The sequence below is a fragment of the Trichechus manatus genome, unplaced genomic scaffold (genome assembly GCF_000243295.1).
Source record: "Trichechus manatus latirostris isolate Lorelei unplaced genomic scaffold, TriManLat1.0 scaffold00133, whole genome shotgun sequence".
Classification (NCBI taxonomy): Eukaryota; Metazoa; Chordata; class Mammalia; order Sirenia; family Trichechidae; genus Trichechus; species Trichechus manatus.
This window is the reverse complement of record NW_004444069.1, coordinates 3,744,394-3,761,476: the sequence shown is the minus strand read 5'-3', so window position 1 is coordinate 3,761,476 and position 17,083 is coordinate 3,744,394. Positions and strand designations below refer to the sequence as shown.

At 55.4% G+C, this 17,083-nt stretch overlaps 1 protein-coding gene across 1 annotated transcript in view; it reads right to left on the bottom strand.

The window, feature by feature from the left end:
- The window catches only part of CAMTA1 (calmodulin binding transcription activator 1), a 1,148,791-nt gene that overhangs the window by 96,032 nt on the left and 1,035,676 nt on the right, over nucleotides 1-17,083 (bottom strand). Inside the window, exons 8-9 of the mRNA XM_023739374.1 lie at nucleotides 8,971-9,111; nucleotides 5,569-7,415 (exon numbers count right to left, since the gene is read on the bottom strand). Coding sequence (XP_023595142.1) covers nucleotides 5,569-7,415; nucleotides 8,971-9,111 — 1,988 coding nt within the window. The remainder of the gene's footprint in view (nucleotides 1-5,568; nucleotides 7,416-8,970; nucleotides 9,112-17,083) is intronic.

The following is a 17,083-nucleotide window of genomic DNA, read 5'->3' as shown; positions in this document are numbered from 1 at the left end:
AGGGTGCCATGGAGTGAGGGGGTTGGTCGGGTGGTGGCCCTTCTGGCTGCTGATGGCTGGGGTGGCCACATGTCCCCGTGCTTGGGGCAGTCCTGCTTTGTGATGTTGTCCTGGTTCAGTGATTAACGATAACGCCTCCTTTTACTCTCAGTCCTGTCCCATGTGAACCATGAGTTACATTGTCTCCCACTTAAGGCTTAGATAGCCGGGAGGAGGGGCCGGCTGCCCAGTGGAGGGAAGGGGGGGCCCTCCCTGGGGGCTGAAGAGGATGGGTGTGTTGGCTGCCCTGGCTCTCCTGGCCATCCCTGGGTTGGTCCATTCCAGAGACTCCATCCCCTCCGTACTGGGCAACACCTGTGGTGGTGGTGGTGGGGGTGGTGGGGGTGGTGGTGGGGTTGGGGATGGGGGGGAGGGGAGAAGAACTGCTCAGGACAGGGTGGAGAGCGCCACCTAGTGCCTGGAGGGAGAAGGCCCAGAGGTGCTCCTACTTGAGACTGGGGCAGGACTGGTGATGGTCTGGGGAGCTGTGGACCTGAGACCCCATAGATCCTGCCACCCAAGGACAGAGAGGCCCAGACTCACAGCCACCCAGTGTCAGCGGGAAGCTGGTTTGCTATCTACTGTCAGTCACTCATTCTTACTTGACTTCCCCTTGGCACTGGCCCTGGGGACTCCTAGGCTAGTCGGCCCCTCCCTGTCCTGGAGGTGCCCTCTGACCTTGTTGTGGGGCTTGCTCCTGAGGTTCCTCATAATGTATCTGGGACCTAGACCTGGCCTTGGGCAGCAGCAGCAGGAGGGGGTATTTCCCGCCTGGTAGGGGTGACTCCTCCACAGTCCAGCACAGGAAAGAATGTCCCCCCATGGAAAGGGCTTTCTGACTGGAAGGCATTCCACCTGTGCTCCTAGGGGCCTTCCTCTGGGCTGGCATGGCTCTGGAGAAGTCATTTCACTGCTAGGCAACCGAGTCTTTGAGGGCAGCCAGAGAGGTCGGACGGGCAGCCCGAGCAGGAGGCCGACGCCTGCCCCTCAGTGGCTGTGTGTCCTCAGGTGAGCCCCAACCCCTCTGGGGGCCCTCCAGGCCCTAACATTCCTCGGTTCTCCATATGGCTCCACAGGGAGATCTGGAACTTGGTTGGAGTGGCGAGGCTGGGGGTCAGCACCCTTGGGACTGCAGGCCAGAGTGGGTCTCTGGCTGGGAGGTACGCCTGACGGAGCAGGGAGCCTGGAAGCACCAGAAGGCCAGCACAGGGCCAAATCCTCCCTGGATCCTGGGAAGTGGAAGAGCAGTGGCTTCAAAAGACCACAGACAGTGACCATGAGAGAAAAAAGGGGACAATAATAACCCCAATCAACAGCTGCGAGTGTGGAGCTGGGGCTGCTGCCAGGCACAAAGGACTGCAGAAATTGCTGGAGAACGTCAGCCCTTCTCCATGGAAACCACCGCAGGACAGCTCAGCCTCCATCAGTTCAAAGGATGGTTCCCACGGCAACGCGCGCCTGACGTGCAGGCATGACGGCTCTAATTGCAGCCTCTTCTGTCTGGTGCAGCGCGAGTGTCAGTGGCAGGAGATGACGCACAAGGACTTGGGGGATAGGGAGAGGCAACAATGCCATCTGAGGGCTCAGTGCCCTGGGGGCACTGAGATAAAAGGCACAGATTTCCAATGCATTCAGAACAGATCCTGGCACACAGGGGCACCCCGTTCGTGTGTGTGTGTGTGTGTGTGTGTGTGTGTGTGTGCGCGCGCGCGCGCGCATGTGTGTGTATGTTACAGATGCAGACAGAAGAGAAGGATGAAGAGGAGGAGAAGCTGGGACCCTCGCCTCGCCCCACCCCACCCCACTCCCCCAGGGGGAGGACTGCTCAGAGAAGACATGGAGATAGCACCGGCCATAGTCTCCCGCTAAGTGTGTGCTGGGAGCCATCTGGTGTTAGTGTTGGGCGGGTAGAGAGTTACCATTTAGTCTGACCTTAGATTTGCAGACTAGAAAGCCGGCCTAGGGCCTCTGTCTTGTCGCAGAGCCCTCGGTGAGCTGTGGTGGAGCCTAGGCTAGATCGGGGCCTGACACACAGCTGCCCCCTGCTGGCAGAGGAGGGCAGGGGCCAGGAGCAGACAGGCCAGTGAGCTGGCTGTGATGGAAAGTGTCCCAAGAGGGGCCCGTCGCCTGCAGAACTGTGAGGGGCTGCTGTTGGACTGGGGATGGTGGCCCAGAGACGAAATGGACATGGGTCAAGGAGGTAGTGGCTGGTTGGGGCTGCTGGGTCCTGAAGCTTCACTGTGAGCCACACACAGCAGACACCCAAGGGCCCAGCTGGAGGATGTCTGTACATTTTCCAAATCAAATGAATTTGAGCTGCTTTTGTTTCCAAGTAACTGGAAGCATCCAGGGCTTCTGGAAAACAAGGGCTGGCTGCATCTGCCACCTCCAGGCCGCCCGTTCCGTTCCCTGTTCCTGGATCGCCCTCACGTGGCGAGCTGTGGAACTGCTCTCCCGAGATGAACCTCTGCTTAGGGATCTTAGGGCGGGGAGCTGGAGGGGGTCAGGCCTGCTAACGGCCCCTTGCTAGAGCCCGCCAGGGCCAGGGAGGCCGGAGTGCAGCCCTGGACCTCTCAGCCCTCAGTTCCTGCTCGCTCGGGCTCCAGGGGGCAGCCCCCAGGACCAAATCTCCCAGGATTTGGAGTGCCTTTAGCCTGCCGCCTCTCAGCCATTTTACAGATAGGGGAAACTGAGGCCCAGAGAATCAAGTCTCCCCAGAGTCAGGATCAGAAGGCAGCACTCCTGACTCCCAGCTGTGATCTTCCCACTGTCTCCCAATCCCACACCTTTCTTCTTACTTCTACCTCTGGTTGCTTTGCTAAACTCCATCTAGGTGAGCTACTGAGCTGGCCTTTTGCCACTGGGGAAACGTGGTGGGTGCTGTGATGATGCTCCTGAGCTCAGTGTCACTGGCAAGAATGGAGGGGATGCGTCAGGGACAGAAAACACCAAGCAACATCAAGAGGAAGCCCAGTTGGGTCCTTCTCGGTCTTACTGGAGGAACAGATGGAGGTGGACAGGAGAGGCAGGTGCTAAGCTGGTAAATTTGCCCATTCAATCCGCACAACAACCCAATGAATCACGGTTATTATCCCAATTTTAGAGGCAGGAAACCGAGACACAGGGAAGGCTGCTGTCTTTCCCAAGGTCACTGGCTAGGAAGCGTGGAGCTGGGATTTGAATGGAGACTGTTGGGCCCCAGCTCCATGCTCCTAACCATATATGGCAGCTGCCTCTTGGATGCCTGAGGGTTTTTATAAACACCTACACACAGACACACAGTGTATGGGCAGAGGCTGGAATTTCAGACACCTGCCATATTTCCAGGACACAACTGTCCTAAGGCTGGACCTCTACCTGGCTGATCTGGCATTTTTCTGCATGCTTGAGACATTTTTACACAGATTTTCTTAGCTTTGCCATAGGCGTTGGTGGTTCTCACCTTCCGTAAGGGAGACCCAGGTTTGATCCCAGCCAACCCACTGCATGTGCAGCCACCACCCATCTGTAGTGGAGGCTTGTGTGTTGCTATGATGCTGAACAGGTTTCAGCAGAGCTTCTAGACTAAGAGAGACTAAGAAGAAAGGCCTGGTGATCTGCTTCAGAAAATCAGCCAATGAAAACCCTATGACTCACAATGGCTCGATCTGTAACCGATCATTGGGATGGCACAGGACCAGGTAGCATTTCATTCCATTGTGCATGGGGTCACCATGAGTCAGGGGCTGACCTGATGATAGCTAATAACAACAAGCCATAAAGGGAAGGTGGCAGGAAGTATAAGCCTCATAGTAAAGGCTGTGGCACTGAGGCCCACATCACGGGTGACCCCACAAAGCTGTGCTCAGTCAGTGAGCGAGAGGGAACAGAATCTAGGGCTTGTGGTCTCTTTGCCACGACACTCGGCAGGAGGACACAGAAAGGAACACAGTGGGCCACGTGCTATAACAAGCAATAGCCAATATTCACTGATGCTTACTATGAGTTGCAGACATTACCAAGCACTCACTAAACCTCATCCTGAGGCTGTCACCGCCATTTTACAGATGAGGAAACTGAGTCACAGGGGGTGAAGAAACTAGCTCCAGGTCACAGCACAGCTAAACTGACACCCAGAGGTGACCCCTGAGCATGTGCCCTCCACCACTAGGCCTCATTGTCCTTTGCTAGTACCCAAGAGGAGACTGTGCAGCAGAGACTGGCTTAGAGAAGCCAGTCACTTCTAAGGACACTGGTTGCCCAGTCTCAACTCAGGCATTGGCCCCTGGAGCCCCTGCCGCCTGGGTCTGGAACATTCACAGGCCTTGGGCAGCATTTCTGCCCTGGCCATGCGTGAAGACTTAGTTTGCAGGGCCTGCATTAAACCAGTAGCTGTCAAGTCAATTAAAACTCATGGCAACCCCATGTGTTTCAGAGTAGAACTGTGCTCCGTAGGGTTTTCAGTGGCTGATTTTTCAGAAGTAGATCACCAGGCCTTTCTTCCGAGGTGCCTCTGGGTAGACTTGAACCTCTAACCTTTTGGTTAACACGCTGGTTAGCAGCCGAAGGTTTTAACTCTTTGCACCACTAAGGGACTCCTTCGCAGCCATTGTTGTGTTAGGTGCCATCAAATTGATTCCGACTCACAGCGACACTATAGGACAGAGTAGAACTGCTCCACAGAGTTTCCTAGGCTGTAATCTTTACAGAGCAGATTGACAGGTCTTTTCTCCCGCAGAGCCACTGGTGGATTCAAACCGCCAACCTTTTTGTTAGCAACCAAGCACTTAACCACTGCAACACCAGGGCTCCTTTTGGCAGCCATAAAACCAAAAACCAAACCCGTTGCCAGTGAGTTGATTCCGACTCATAGCTTCTCTGTAGGACAGAGTAGAATGGCCCCATAGGGTTTCCAAAGCAGTAATTTTTATGGCAGCAGACTGTCATATCTTTTCTCCCATGGAGCAGCTGGTGGGTTGGAACTGCTGACCTTTTGGTTAGCAGCTGAGTGCTTAACGACTGCAACACCAGGGCTCCTTTTAGCAGCCATAAACCCATTACCCGTTGCCGTTGAGCCGATTCCGACTAACAGTGACACTATAGGACAGAGTAGAACTGCCCCATAGGGTTTCCAAGGAGTGCCTGGTGGATTTGAACTGCTGACCTTTTGGTTAGCAGCTGTAGCTCTTAATCACTACGCCACCAGGGTTTCCTTAGCAGCCACAGAACTCCTTTAAAAAAAAAAAAAAAGGAGAAGAAATAAAACAAAGCAAAGCATAGGTAGAATCTTAACATATAAGCCAGGTAACAGCAGGGCTGTTATAGCTGGAGCTGGAGGAGGCACCATGTCTCCCAGGAGACCCCTGACCACTTGCTCCAGTGAAGTTTGAGAACTACTGCTTGAGGGATGCTGTGGGGAAGAAGACATCTTAGTTTTTATGGTCTACAGCTTCATCCCAAGGGCAGCCACATGCACATGAGCATCCCTGTGCTGGGTGATGGCCAATGAACATGGTGGTGGGGCGGGCAGGAGCTGCCGTGGTGGCTTACCTCTGGGTAGGACCACTCCGGCGAGTAGTCGGTCACCATGAACACCCGTCCACTCTGCTGCAGCATCTCTAGGGTGCTCTGGGCCGAGGCGGCCGAGACCACCTCGGCGACGTGCATGTAGGCCATGGTGCTGGCCGCGCCCTCAGCGCTGCTGAGCTGCAGGCCCCCCTGCTGGGGGCTGCAGCAAGGGATGCACATCTCGGCCTGGGTGAAGGGCGCGCGGGCCCCATCCTCCGCCTGCGAGAGTGCCGTGCTGTCCCCTGACACCAGCTGGTGTCCGTAGATAGTGCCACTGCCCCCCTCCACGGAGATGAAGTCATTGATCAGGTCGGAGAACTGGTTGCTAAAGGAGATGTCAAAGTGGTCCAGGCTGAGCTCCATGTTGGAGGCATTGCCCAGGCTGGGTTGGGCCACTGGGTAGAGGCCCTGTACCACGTTGCCTGGGAGGATGGGCACGCCGCCGGCGCTCCGGATCACCCCATTGCTCTCGGGCTGCAGGTAGTGCTCAGAGCTACAGGCCTGCAGATCCCCGGACTTGAGGAGGACCTCGCCGCCCTCGGCTGCCTGTGAAGTCTCCATGGTGACCTCCCCTTCCGCCGTCATGGCCTGGAAGTTGGCCTGGAATTGCATGAGGTGGAGGGAGGAGGTGGACTCTATCCGAGTCTCCACATGGCCGCTGCAAGAGCTGGTCTGGGATGAGGCCTCTGTCTTCACCGTGGGCATCACGAAGGTGCCCCCAGAGTCACTCAGGCTGCTGTGGGCGTTCTGCTCGAGGGGGAGGGGCTTGCTGGCATCCTGCAGGAAGAAGCTCGGGGAGGGGGTCTGGTGGATGTGGGGGCTGTGGCCCGTCTGGCTGAAGGTGGATGTGTAGTCCTTGTTGGAGTCTATGGCGCTGAAGTCCATCTGCTCCAGGGTGGTGCTGGGGCTGAGGCCGCCGCCTGAGGGCAGCAGACTGGAGCCGGTGGTCAGCGTGAGGGAGCTGGAGGCGGTGGCTGCGGCAGAGGAGGAGTATGCTTCCTTGGCCATCTGCTGCTCGAAGGAGGTGTCCTCAGTCTTGATCTCCTTGGTGAGGATGGTGGTGAAGCTGAAGCTCCTCTCCACGGGTGGCGAGTGCCGAATGTTGGTGCTGACCATCTCGGCCTTCAGGCCTCCGCCCCCATAGGTCTGGCCCTGCTTTGGGTTGTTGAGGAAACAGTCGGGGTCAAAGTTCATGGTGGTTTCTGGAATCTTCCGGCCACCGTCAAGGGTGGTGGAAAGGACCAACTCTTCAGACACGTTGGTGGGCAGCATTGATAAGCTTTCGGAGCTACCCGTGGTGGGGAAGGTGAACTTGTGGCCATCAGAACTCACAGCCAGGACCAGGCCCTGAGAGCCATCAGGTGAGAGGAGGTGGTGGTTGGGGCCAGCAGTGGGGGACATGGTGTACACGGCCTCATTGGTGACCTCTGACATGAACACCGTGGCGCTCTGGGACAGGCTCCCCATCACGGAGGCTACCGCCATGCTGGATACACCGGTGACCACGGGGCTGTCCACCATGTCCGGGTCGCTGTTAAGCCCACTGCTGATGGACACGGGGGAGCTCTGGGTGGTGTCGGGGACCTCTACCTGGTTGGTGGAGGACACCTCGGTGCTGTTCTGGTGCAGCAGAACTGGCTTGGCCACCTTGCCATTGCGCTTCTCACGGCTCGAGCTCTTGCTGTGGCTGTGCTCGTGCTTGCCCTCTGACACATCGTTGTGCTGCACCTCCGCGTGGCTCCCGTACCCCCCGGTCCGTGGCTCCACCTTGGGTGAGATGATGCGGTGTTTGGCACTGTTACACTTGTGGTGCATGCTGCTGCCTGCTCCTGTGGAGATCAGAAGCACAGCACACATACACACACACGCACACACGTGCGCACACATGCACGCATGCACACACACAAAGAGAGTGTCAGAGCTGGGACCACAGTGGATGCTGTTACTGAGCAGCTGGGCTCTGGTCAAAGCCCAGGCCCAGGAGCCCGGACAGGCCACAGATCCCATGGGGTCGGCATTTAACAGACACTCCAGTCGTCCGGCCTACCAACACCAAGCCCTGGGGCTCTCACGTGCCCTATGTGACCATCCTCCAAAGGCCAAGGTGTCTTTTTTCTTGATGTTCTTTTCAAAGAATACTGAAAGGGACACCCCAGTATATAGAAGGCCCAGAGAGAGAGGGTGGAGAGAAGTTACCCTCCAAGAAATTCCCCTCCGCCATCAGAGACACTTCCACCCAGAGGGGCTCAACTTTCTGCACGTCCACAGTCCCAGGGAGGTAGCCATGTCCCTCCCCGCCCCCCAAACTTTCCAGCCTGTTCAGGCCATGCAAAGTCTCAGGAATCCAGTGGGAGCTACCCCTTGGAACTGGACACCAGAGGTTGGGGGTTGGGGGAGATGGAGGACAAGGTGTTCTCTCTGGATTAGCTCTCTGGTCCGGGATCAGAGAAGTTCTAGGCACAGTGGAGCTTCTGCCCAGCCAGAGGCAGAAAGGTATTGGGGGCTAGGCCAGCCACTTCTGTTTGGCTAGCCTGCGCCTGTGCTTGGCTCTCTGGGAGGTAAAATCCTTCTGGGTCCTAGGCAAGAATGGAGTCCTCCCGCAGCTCGGCGTCTGAGGTGCTGAGCCCCTCTCAGCTTGGTATCTGAGGCGCTGAGCCCCTCTGAGCTCTGCTTGGGGCTCTACCCCTAGCCTCTGTGCCCAGCAGGCCCGGCGGCTTTTCTCTCCCGCTGCCATGTCATTATTTTTATTCCATCAGATAAGAGTCACTTCGCTTTTGATAAAAGGACGAATTCACCCCTGATCCTGCTACAGCCTGGCCAAAAAGATTCCTAAATTCGTGAAGACTTGGCAGAGAAGTGACACGACCCTCTAAATGGAAATATCTAATTAAGGCGGCGGAGGGAGCAGGCCGCACATCTCAAAAAGCAAATACCATTATCAGAATCACAAACACATTAGGATGCAGAGGGGAGACTTTGCATTCCTGGAGGAGACAGAGACTAAAGAAGAGGTTGAGCTTGAGTGGCCCAATTGACTCAGGGTGCATCTACCTGGCAAACCCATGCAGCCCCATGCTGGGTGCCCGGGAACGGGGCTCTGGGAGGGCATTAGCGGTGGGTGGACACAGGCCCAGAGTTCCAGCCATCTACATTTCCCCCACCTGCTGCCCTTGCTCCGTTCCTAGAGGGAGCTGCCTGTCTGGAAACTTCTGCCCAAAGTGGGCACCCTGCCATCTCTGGAGCCAGACAAGGGTGAAGGGCCTGCTTTGTGTCCATGTGGGGTGCTATGCTGTCTCCCCATCCTTCGCTGGACATCCTGGCCACCCCTAGCAGGAGGCCGCACCCCTGCCTGCCCGCCATACCCGCTGCCCCAGCCCTGCTTACCCAGGCTGCCAGTGCAGAGGCAGTTGTGGGTCCGGGGCTGGGGCTTGGTCTGGTGGCTGTCAAGGATCTGCTGCACCAGCTGCTCCACCGAGAAGCCTGAGCTGCTGTTCCCATTGCTGCAGGTCCACTTGATGCCGTGGACTGTGGAGAGAGGAGGGGGCTGTCAGGGGGCAGGTGGGGCAAGGGCCTGGGGGGGGTAGGGAGTAGCTGCACAGTCCTCAGAGCACAACTTGATGGGCCAGAGGAGGGGAGGAGGGACAGGGCTACCCTGGAGTCGCTGGACTCCACACCCCCCGAGGAGCTCTGTCCCCTTCCTGGCCTTCCTCTCTTCCCTTCCCTACGGGTGGGTGCAAGCCCGGGGGTGGAATGGGCCTGCCTAGAGTTTTGTTTTTGTTTTCTCAAAGTCCAAGTGCACAGGGGTGGCTCTCCATGGGTCCTGGGGCAGAGAAGAAAGGGAGCGAGGAGTTGGAAGTTGACTCGGTGGGGATCTCAGGGGCCCCCCAAACTGCATGCAGGGAGAAGCTGCAGGTCTGTGGGTTCTGCTCCCAGGAGTGTGTAGGGAGGAGATCACCCTAATGGGATGCTTCAGGTTCTTGCCTCACCAAAGACTTCTCTGCCCCAAGGGGGTCACAGTATAGGCGGGGGAGAAGGACAGGACTGAACAGACAGGCAGGCCCCAATGACTAGTGGAGACAGATGACCCCTGCCTGAACAGCCACCGTGGGGTTTCAGCGCAACCCTAGAGCTGGGGACACCTGCAGTCCCTAGAATTGGGGTGGGGTCCAAGGATGATTGAGGGTGGGCTCCCCACCTGCCTGGCAGGAAGGGGCTGAAAGTCTAAAATAAATGGTTGTGCCCAGCAGAATGTGGCTTGGTTTCACACCCACTCTGTCCCCTTGTCCTTTTCCAGCTGCAGCAGGCACGGCCCAGAGGAGGCTGAACTTGGATGGCACACACCCCAGCCCAGGGCATGGCCCAGCTCTCCCTTGCAGCTCTGGCGGGGCCAGGCCCCAGAGGTGGTGACTCTGCGGCTGTGGGGCTGGAGCTGGTGGCTAGGTTCCAGGAGTGCCCCCAGGCTGCTGTGTACAGGGGAGGGCAGAAGCCAGAAGCAGGGTTGCAGGGTCACTGGGGGGAGAGGCCAGTGACTTTACCAACTCTGGAATAATGCCCTTCTCTCACATGGATCCAGGGAAGCCCTGTTACAACTCAAGGCCTCTGCTCTGTGAAGGGCTCCAAGGAGATGGACTGGACAGAGAAGCTGTCAAGCACAGTGGACAGAAGCCAGGTCGGAGTCACACCTGGGCTTGAGTCCAGTCTGATCTTTACTTGCTGTGTGAATTGGGCAGCTCACTTCTCAGAACCTCCGTTTTCTCATCTGTGAAATGGCGGTAATATCCTGCCTCCCAGTGTGGTATGATCTGCATTCCTTCATGTGCACTCAGCAAAGGGTGGCGTTGTCATAGCCATTAGTAGTGATGATGTGATGATGATAAGCAGCATGCAGTGCTGGCCTCGCCTCGGGCTCTGCTGAGGCTGTGGGGACTGGGTTTGGGAAAGCTTCTTGCTATAAAATCCAGGGCGGCTCAGCCAGGAACGCTGTGGGCAGACTTCCGAGTGGTTACTCATCTCACGCCTCTGTTCCTCGTTAGCACCTTTATTTAGAATGTCACTGGTTTTTCAATAGGAGTGCTGCTGTCCTCTGTGTGCGCACACCTGCCCAGGTGTTATTTCACTGTCCTCGCCCTCTGCCCCATCTGCTAAGGCTGCTCTGGAGATCCACAGACCCTGCCACCTGCCCAGCGAGCCTGGGGGTGGGTGGGCCTGAGTGGCATCTGCCCGGAGCTTGCTGAGCTGCCGTACCTGTAGGAGGTGGTCAGGTTTACAGCCTCCTTTCCGCAGGTGGGCAGTGCCTGTACTCTGGGCTCCCTCCAGAATTCTCCGTCAGCTCCAGGAGGCTGCATCTTGCTGACCCAGGCCCCACCTGGGTTGACTCTTCTCTGTGAGCACCTTGTCCCCGAGCACGGCAACTTGAAGGGAAGGCCCGGGCCAGGGGTCTTCAAACCTCACAATAGCTATGGAGCCCTTTCTTCTAATAAACTTCTACCTAGAAATCCAATATACCGGTTGCTGTCGAGTTGACCCCAACTCATGGCAACCCCATGTGTGTCAGAGTAGAACTGTGCTCCATAGGGTTTTCAATGGCTGATTTCTTCCAAGACGCCTCTGGGTGGACTCACATCTCCAGCCTTTTGGTTAGTGTCCTAGCGTGTTAACTGTTTGCATCACCCAGGGACTCCAGAAATCCAACACAGAAAATAGCAGAAGGGGCCACATGGAGGTGGGAGGCGCCAGGGGCTCCACCTGCCTGTCCCAGTGCCCCGAGGCCCTCCTTGGCTGACACCCTCCCCCAGACTGCTCACTTTGCAGATGAGAAAACTGAGGCTCTGGAGGGAAGTAACACTCCATGTCACGCTGCCCCGCTGCAAATGCAGATGGTCTATCCCAGCGGCCCCTACCCTGGCTGTGCCCAAACCCCTGGCAGAGCCGAGTCAGTAGGGCTGGGTGGTGCCAAGGTGTGTTTTTAAAGCTCCCCAGGGGTTTCTCACATGGGTCGGGATGGAGACACACAGCCCTCTCTTGAGCCCAGATTCAGCAGGTGCCGAAAGTCCAAGAGCGGAATCAGCTTCGGAGTCCAATATGGGGAACTTGGAGTGGATGCCCACTGCAGAGCCAGGCCAGACAGATCTGCTTTTGCTCTCCCCAAAACCCTTACTGAGTTTTGACCTTGGCCATCCTGACAGGGGAGCTGTCCTCAGAGCAGCCTCCCCTCCAGCTTCTGGTCTCATGGCGCACCCCACCTGAGGGGCTGGGGTCTTGGGGTGGGGCGGTGGTTGTTGTTGTTTGTTGCGGTCGAATCGATTCCGACTTATGGTGACCCCATGTGTGCAGAGTACAACTGTGCTCCATACGGTTTTCAAGACTGTGATCTTTCAGAAGCAGACTGCCAGGCCTGTCTTCCAAGGCACCTCTGGGTTGGTTTGAAGCGCCAATCTTTCGGCTAGTAGCCGAATGCTTAACTGTTTCAGACACCCAGGGACTGGCGGGCTCAATAATCCGTTGGCTGGCAGACACCTCTCTTCAAGTCTCCTGAAGAACCCCCAGCCAGCATTTCTGACCAGGGCCCCTCCCTGCCTGACAGCTCAGGTGGCCAGGCTCTTCTCCGGTCCCAGTGAGGGCACAGCAACTGGATCTTCTGCGTGTTGTTCTCCTCTGTATGTTGTGAAGTTTATGAAATGAAAACCCAGTGAAGGGTGACAGATTGCAAGCAGAGAACTTCGTGATGCTTAATGCAAATTACCCACTGTCTTGGCATATCCAATATGCAGATTGTCTCCCTCCCCGCTTTGGTGGGCGGGGGGAGAAAGCCCCCTCCTCTGAGACGGTGAGCTGTTAGTCCTGAATATCAAATACTATCAAGACGGCTTTTAACATGTCACGCTCTGCTTGCCGACACATAATGAATCAGCGAGAAAGGAGATTTCTATAGGGAAAAGTGCTTTATGAAAGAAGGTTAATATGCATGCACGCACGCACGCACGCACACACACAGGCACGCGTGTACCCCCTCCCCCTTTGTAAAGGCAGTGGAAGGGAAACTGCTTTAAAAGTATTTTTGATTAAATGTAAGCTTGTGGCCTGGATGGGGTGGGGGGCACTGAAAGCTAAAAGGGGATTCCTGGGAAAATTACCTCCTGGGTGGCTGTGACAGTCCCTGGGTGGTGCACACAGGTGCACACGCTTTGCTCTTGACTACTAACCTAAAAGTTGGTGGTTGGAACCCACCCAGAGGCTGGCAAACTGCTTCCGTAAAGATCACAGCCAAGAAAACCCCATGGAGAAGTTCTACTCTGTAACACGTGGGGTCGCCGTGCGTCTAGAGTTGACTCTATGGTGAAGAGTTAAGGGGGTGGCTGTGCGTGACATCTGCTCCCTCTGCCCACAGAGCTTTGGTGTAGGAACCCAGCTCCTCATTCTTGGTCCATGTTGGCCGCCATGAGTCTTCCAGCCCAGCCTGTGTTGGATCCCAGACAGAGAGAGGGCTCTCCCTTCCGCTCCCCATATAGGGTGGTCCCTGGGCTGCTCAGCTGGTGGAGAGAAACCTGCGTGCCCAGGAAGTCCAGAGGAGTGGAGGGTACCAGGGAGGGGGAAGAGCCAGGTGCAGGCAGGATGAACCTCCGCAGGACAGGGACACCGAGGATGGCCACGATGGCCGATGGTAAGGGGAATGCCCCCTGCTGCCCCCACCCCCACAGCCCCACAGCCCCGGGACAGGTACGTTTGAGGCCTGGTGGGCAGGGCTGCCAGACACTTGGTCTGCAGAGCTGGGGCTGGGGTGGCTGCCCCCGGCCCACCCCAGCCCTGACCTGGCCTGCACAGGATGTTTACCCTAATTACGACACCCGGCCAGGCAGCCGCGCTGCCACTAATATGAATAATCAAAATGAAATCAGTGGCAGCAGCATGTGGCCTGTGCTCTGGAGAGCATCTCCTGATGAACAATTTACCCAAGAGGCAGCCAACCACTGGGAGAAGTAATTGAGATGGGAATCAGAGGGCTGGGAAGGCCCTCACCCCCACCCTGTGGGCAGGTTGCCTTCAAAGGGCCTCTTGAGTTGTGGCTGTCCCACTCAGGCCCATGAGAAGAGGTGGAGAATTTCTGCTAAGCAGGCTACCTTGCCCCTCTCCCATCTCTGGGGCTGGGCCACTCGGGGTGTCCCCCCAACCTAGGCTCCTGGGCTGGAACCTATAAGCCCTTGGAAGAGGCCTCTGCTGCCCTATGCACTGCACACTTGGTGTATGTGTGTCTGTGTATGTATGTATGTGTGTCTGTGTGTCTCTGTCTGTGTGTATGTATGTATATGTCTGTGCATGCATGTGTGTATGTATATGTATGTGTGTCTGTGTGTGTGCATGAATGTGTGTATGTATGTATTGTGTCTGTGTGTCTGTGTATGTATGTATATGTGTATATACAGTTCAAGCCTGATATATTGTGGCAGCTCCAACATCAGGAACTTTCCAGAATGCCTCCCTCGTCTGCCACTTTAAACCCCACTTTTCTTTCTTTCCAGCACAGCCCAGCTTGAGTCCCCCTCTTCTGGAAGCCCTCCGAGCTACTCCAGCTCTCATTTCCACGGGAGTCAGTGTTGGGGCATTTGCTGCTCTGTCACCCGAGCTGAGAACATGCTGGCACACAGTAGATGCTCAGTAAAGACTGGTCAAGTGAAGAAATGAATGAACAATTTCACAGTCCATCCTACCCTCTCTAGCACTGTTCTTTTTCTGTCTCATCCATTCAGAGTTCCCCCAACTAGCTGTAAGCAGAGCTCATGTCTCAATAATAATAACCACAAAAATAATGATATCTGTTGAGCACACACTACATGCCAGGCACTATGCTAGGTTCTTTATATACTGAGTCCATTACAAAAACAAATAAAAGCAGTTACCCCGGATTGAGCATCTACTGTGGGCAGGGCGCTGGGCCAGGTAACCTCACCCTTCATGTATATCAGTGGTTCTCAAAGTGTGATCCCAGCAGCATTACGATTACCTGAAAACTCTCAGAAATGCACATTCTCAGGCCCCACTCAGGGCTACTGCATCAGAAACTCTAGAGTGGCCCAGCAGCTATGTCTTAACAAGCCCTCCATTATTCACATAATACCGATGTACTGAGTTAAATTAATAAGCCCTCCAGGGGATTTGGAAGCACCCTGTGGTGCAGTGGTTAAGAATTTGGCTGCTAACCAAAAGTTTGAATACCATCAGCCACTCTTTGGAAACCCTATGGGGCAGTTCTACTCTGTCCTATAGGGTTGCTATGAGTTGGCATCAACTCAACAGCTCTGGGTTTGGTTTGGTTTTGATATAGAGATTACATCTCTAATCTCTCAACAACCTTTTGAGGCAGGAATTATTATCCCATTTTATTAACAAAGGAGACCTGGGTGGTACAAATGGTTAACAGTTTTAATGCCCTTGGCTATTAACTCAAAGATTGGTTTGAGTCTACCCAGAGGCACCTCAGAAGAAAGACCTCGTGATCTACTGAAAAATCAGCCATTGAAAACCCTATGGAGCATAGCTCTACTCTGACACACATGGGGTCACCATGAGCTGGAATCAGCTCAATAGCAATTGATTTACTGGTCTACAAAAGACAAAGAACCTAAAGAAAGATTTTTTTCTGGGCAGCATGGGATTTGTGGGAGCAGTGTTTGCCTCTGAGACAGTGGCTTCTCTCCTAGATTTCTCCTCATTGGGGGTGAGGTGGAAGTAGGGAAAGGATCCACCAAATTACAGACTCGGGGGCTGAAGGGCAGTCATCTTTTGGTTGTCTATGGAAGCCACAAACGCCCATTCCTGACATGGCTACCCTGAGCAGTGGTAGAACTTTACTGAAGGGTAGGGTGAACCTCTGTGCTCAGTGCCCCTGAGTTGGCTACATGGAAGAAGAGGCCAGAATTCAGACACGCCGGGAGCCTGTGGGAGACCACGCCGGCCTGAGGTTAGGGACCCTGTGTGGCTGCAGCCCTTTTCCTCACACGCCATGAACTCTTGGGAAGAACCTTGATTCCTCTTGACCTCAGTTTCTTCATCTGTAAAACGGGCACCCTCACACCTGACCACACATCGTCATTCCCCAAGGGAAGCCGGGGTTCTGATGGGGTGGGCATAGGCGATCTGAGGCAGGTGGAGCTCGAGCCTGGAGTGAGGCAACCCTTTCTGCTCCAGGAAGTTATGCCTGGGGGACTCTGGAGAGGAACTGGATGGGGAATCAGAAAAGAGAACTATGGCAGGTCCCCTCACAACGTGGCAGCCCCGGGAACCAGTGAGAGCAGGCCACCTTGCTCCCCTTTGCTCTGTGGAGCAGTAACTTCTAGAAGGATGACAGGGGAAGTCCGGCTGGAGCTTCTGTCTCCACGGTAACGGCACAGGCAGTATCTGTTGGCATCAACATTTAGCCTTTCCTTGCACGGGAAGAGATTTCTTGCCTCTGTGGCCAGCAGGTGACAAGGACAAGTGGCAGTGTTGGTGACAAAGGCAAATTACCCCCAGAGGAGCCCCTTCCCTCTCCCCTCATCACTCCAGGCTCATCCAGTACTCCCACCCAGGTACTGCCACCCAAGAAACACCTATAAAGAGGATGACCATTTAATTTGTCTAAACCAGGTCACCTGGGAGACTGGAAGGGGCGTGGTCATCATTTGTTCAGACAATGGTATAAACAGAGACTCTCTCAGGCAACCCCAGACGTGTGGTCTGCCTACTTACGAACCACGTGATGGCGGGCAGGAGAGGGAGGCAACCCCATGCCTTTCTCTCTCGGATGAATGAAAGCTGCTAGGATTCCTCCCAAGTTGTTGACACTGGAAGGCTGTCTCCATGGCAACAAGGGCACTAGGAAATGGCAGCCGTGTTGGTTTAATTTTCACTGTATTCATGTTGACAGGAATAAAGGCCCTACTTCTGATTTCTTGGTTCAACTGGATGAAATTTTCACTAGATTTAACTTCTCATATCCAGACACCCACGTACTATTCAATTTCCCAATCTTACCAGTCAAGTCATGTTCTCCTATTGGTCCTTGGGACAAAGTTTTCAGAAATCTCATTCTGAGGAGTACAGAGGCTAAGTGGGGACAGAACAGGGTGTGTACTCATTGTGTGTGCGTGGGGACGTGGGTGCTGTCCCCCTAACAGCTTGTGATTCTTGGTCCTGATTGTTTTGTGACATGGGACATGGAGAGTCCCCTTTCTGCCTCCTGCTGAAGTGGCACACTCTGGGTTCCAGTGTCAAATGTCCCCTGGACAATGGTGGAGGCAGAGGGTCTGGTGGGCAGCTGGGAGTTGAGGATGTAACATGGTGGTCTTCCTTCCAGGTGGGTCAGACAGCAGAGACGAGGAGAAAGGAGAGGAGGGCAGGAAGGAGGCTTCAGAATCAGGCAATGACTGCCTACCAACTGGAGGAAATTCCAACCACACCGGGTGGCACGCACCTTCATCCTTGGCAGTTGGCCTCCCAGGCAATCAACAAGGGTCTCAGTGAC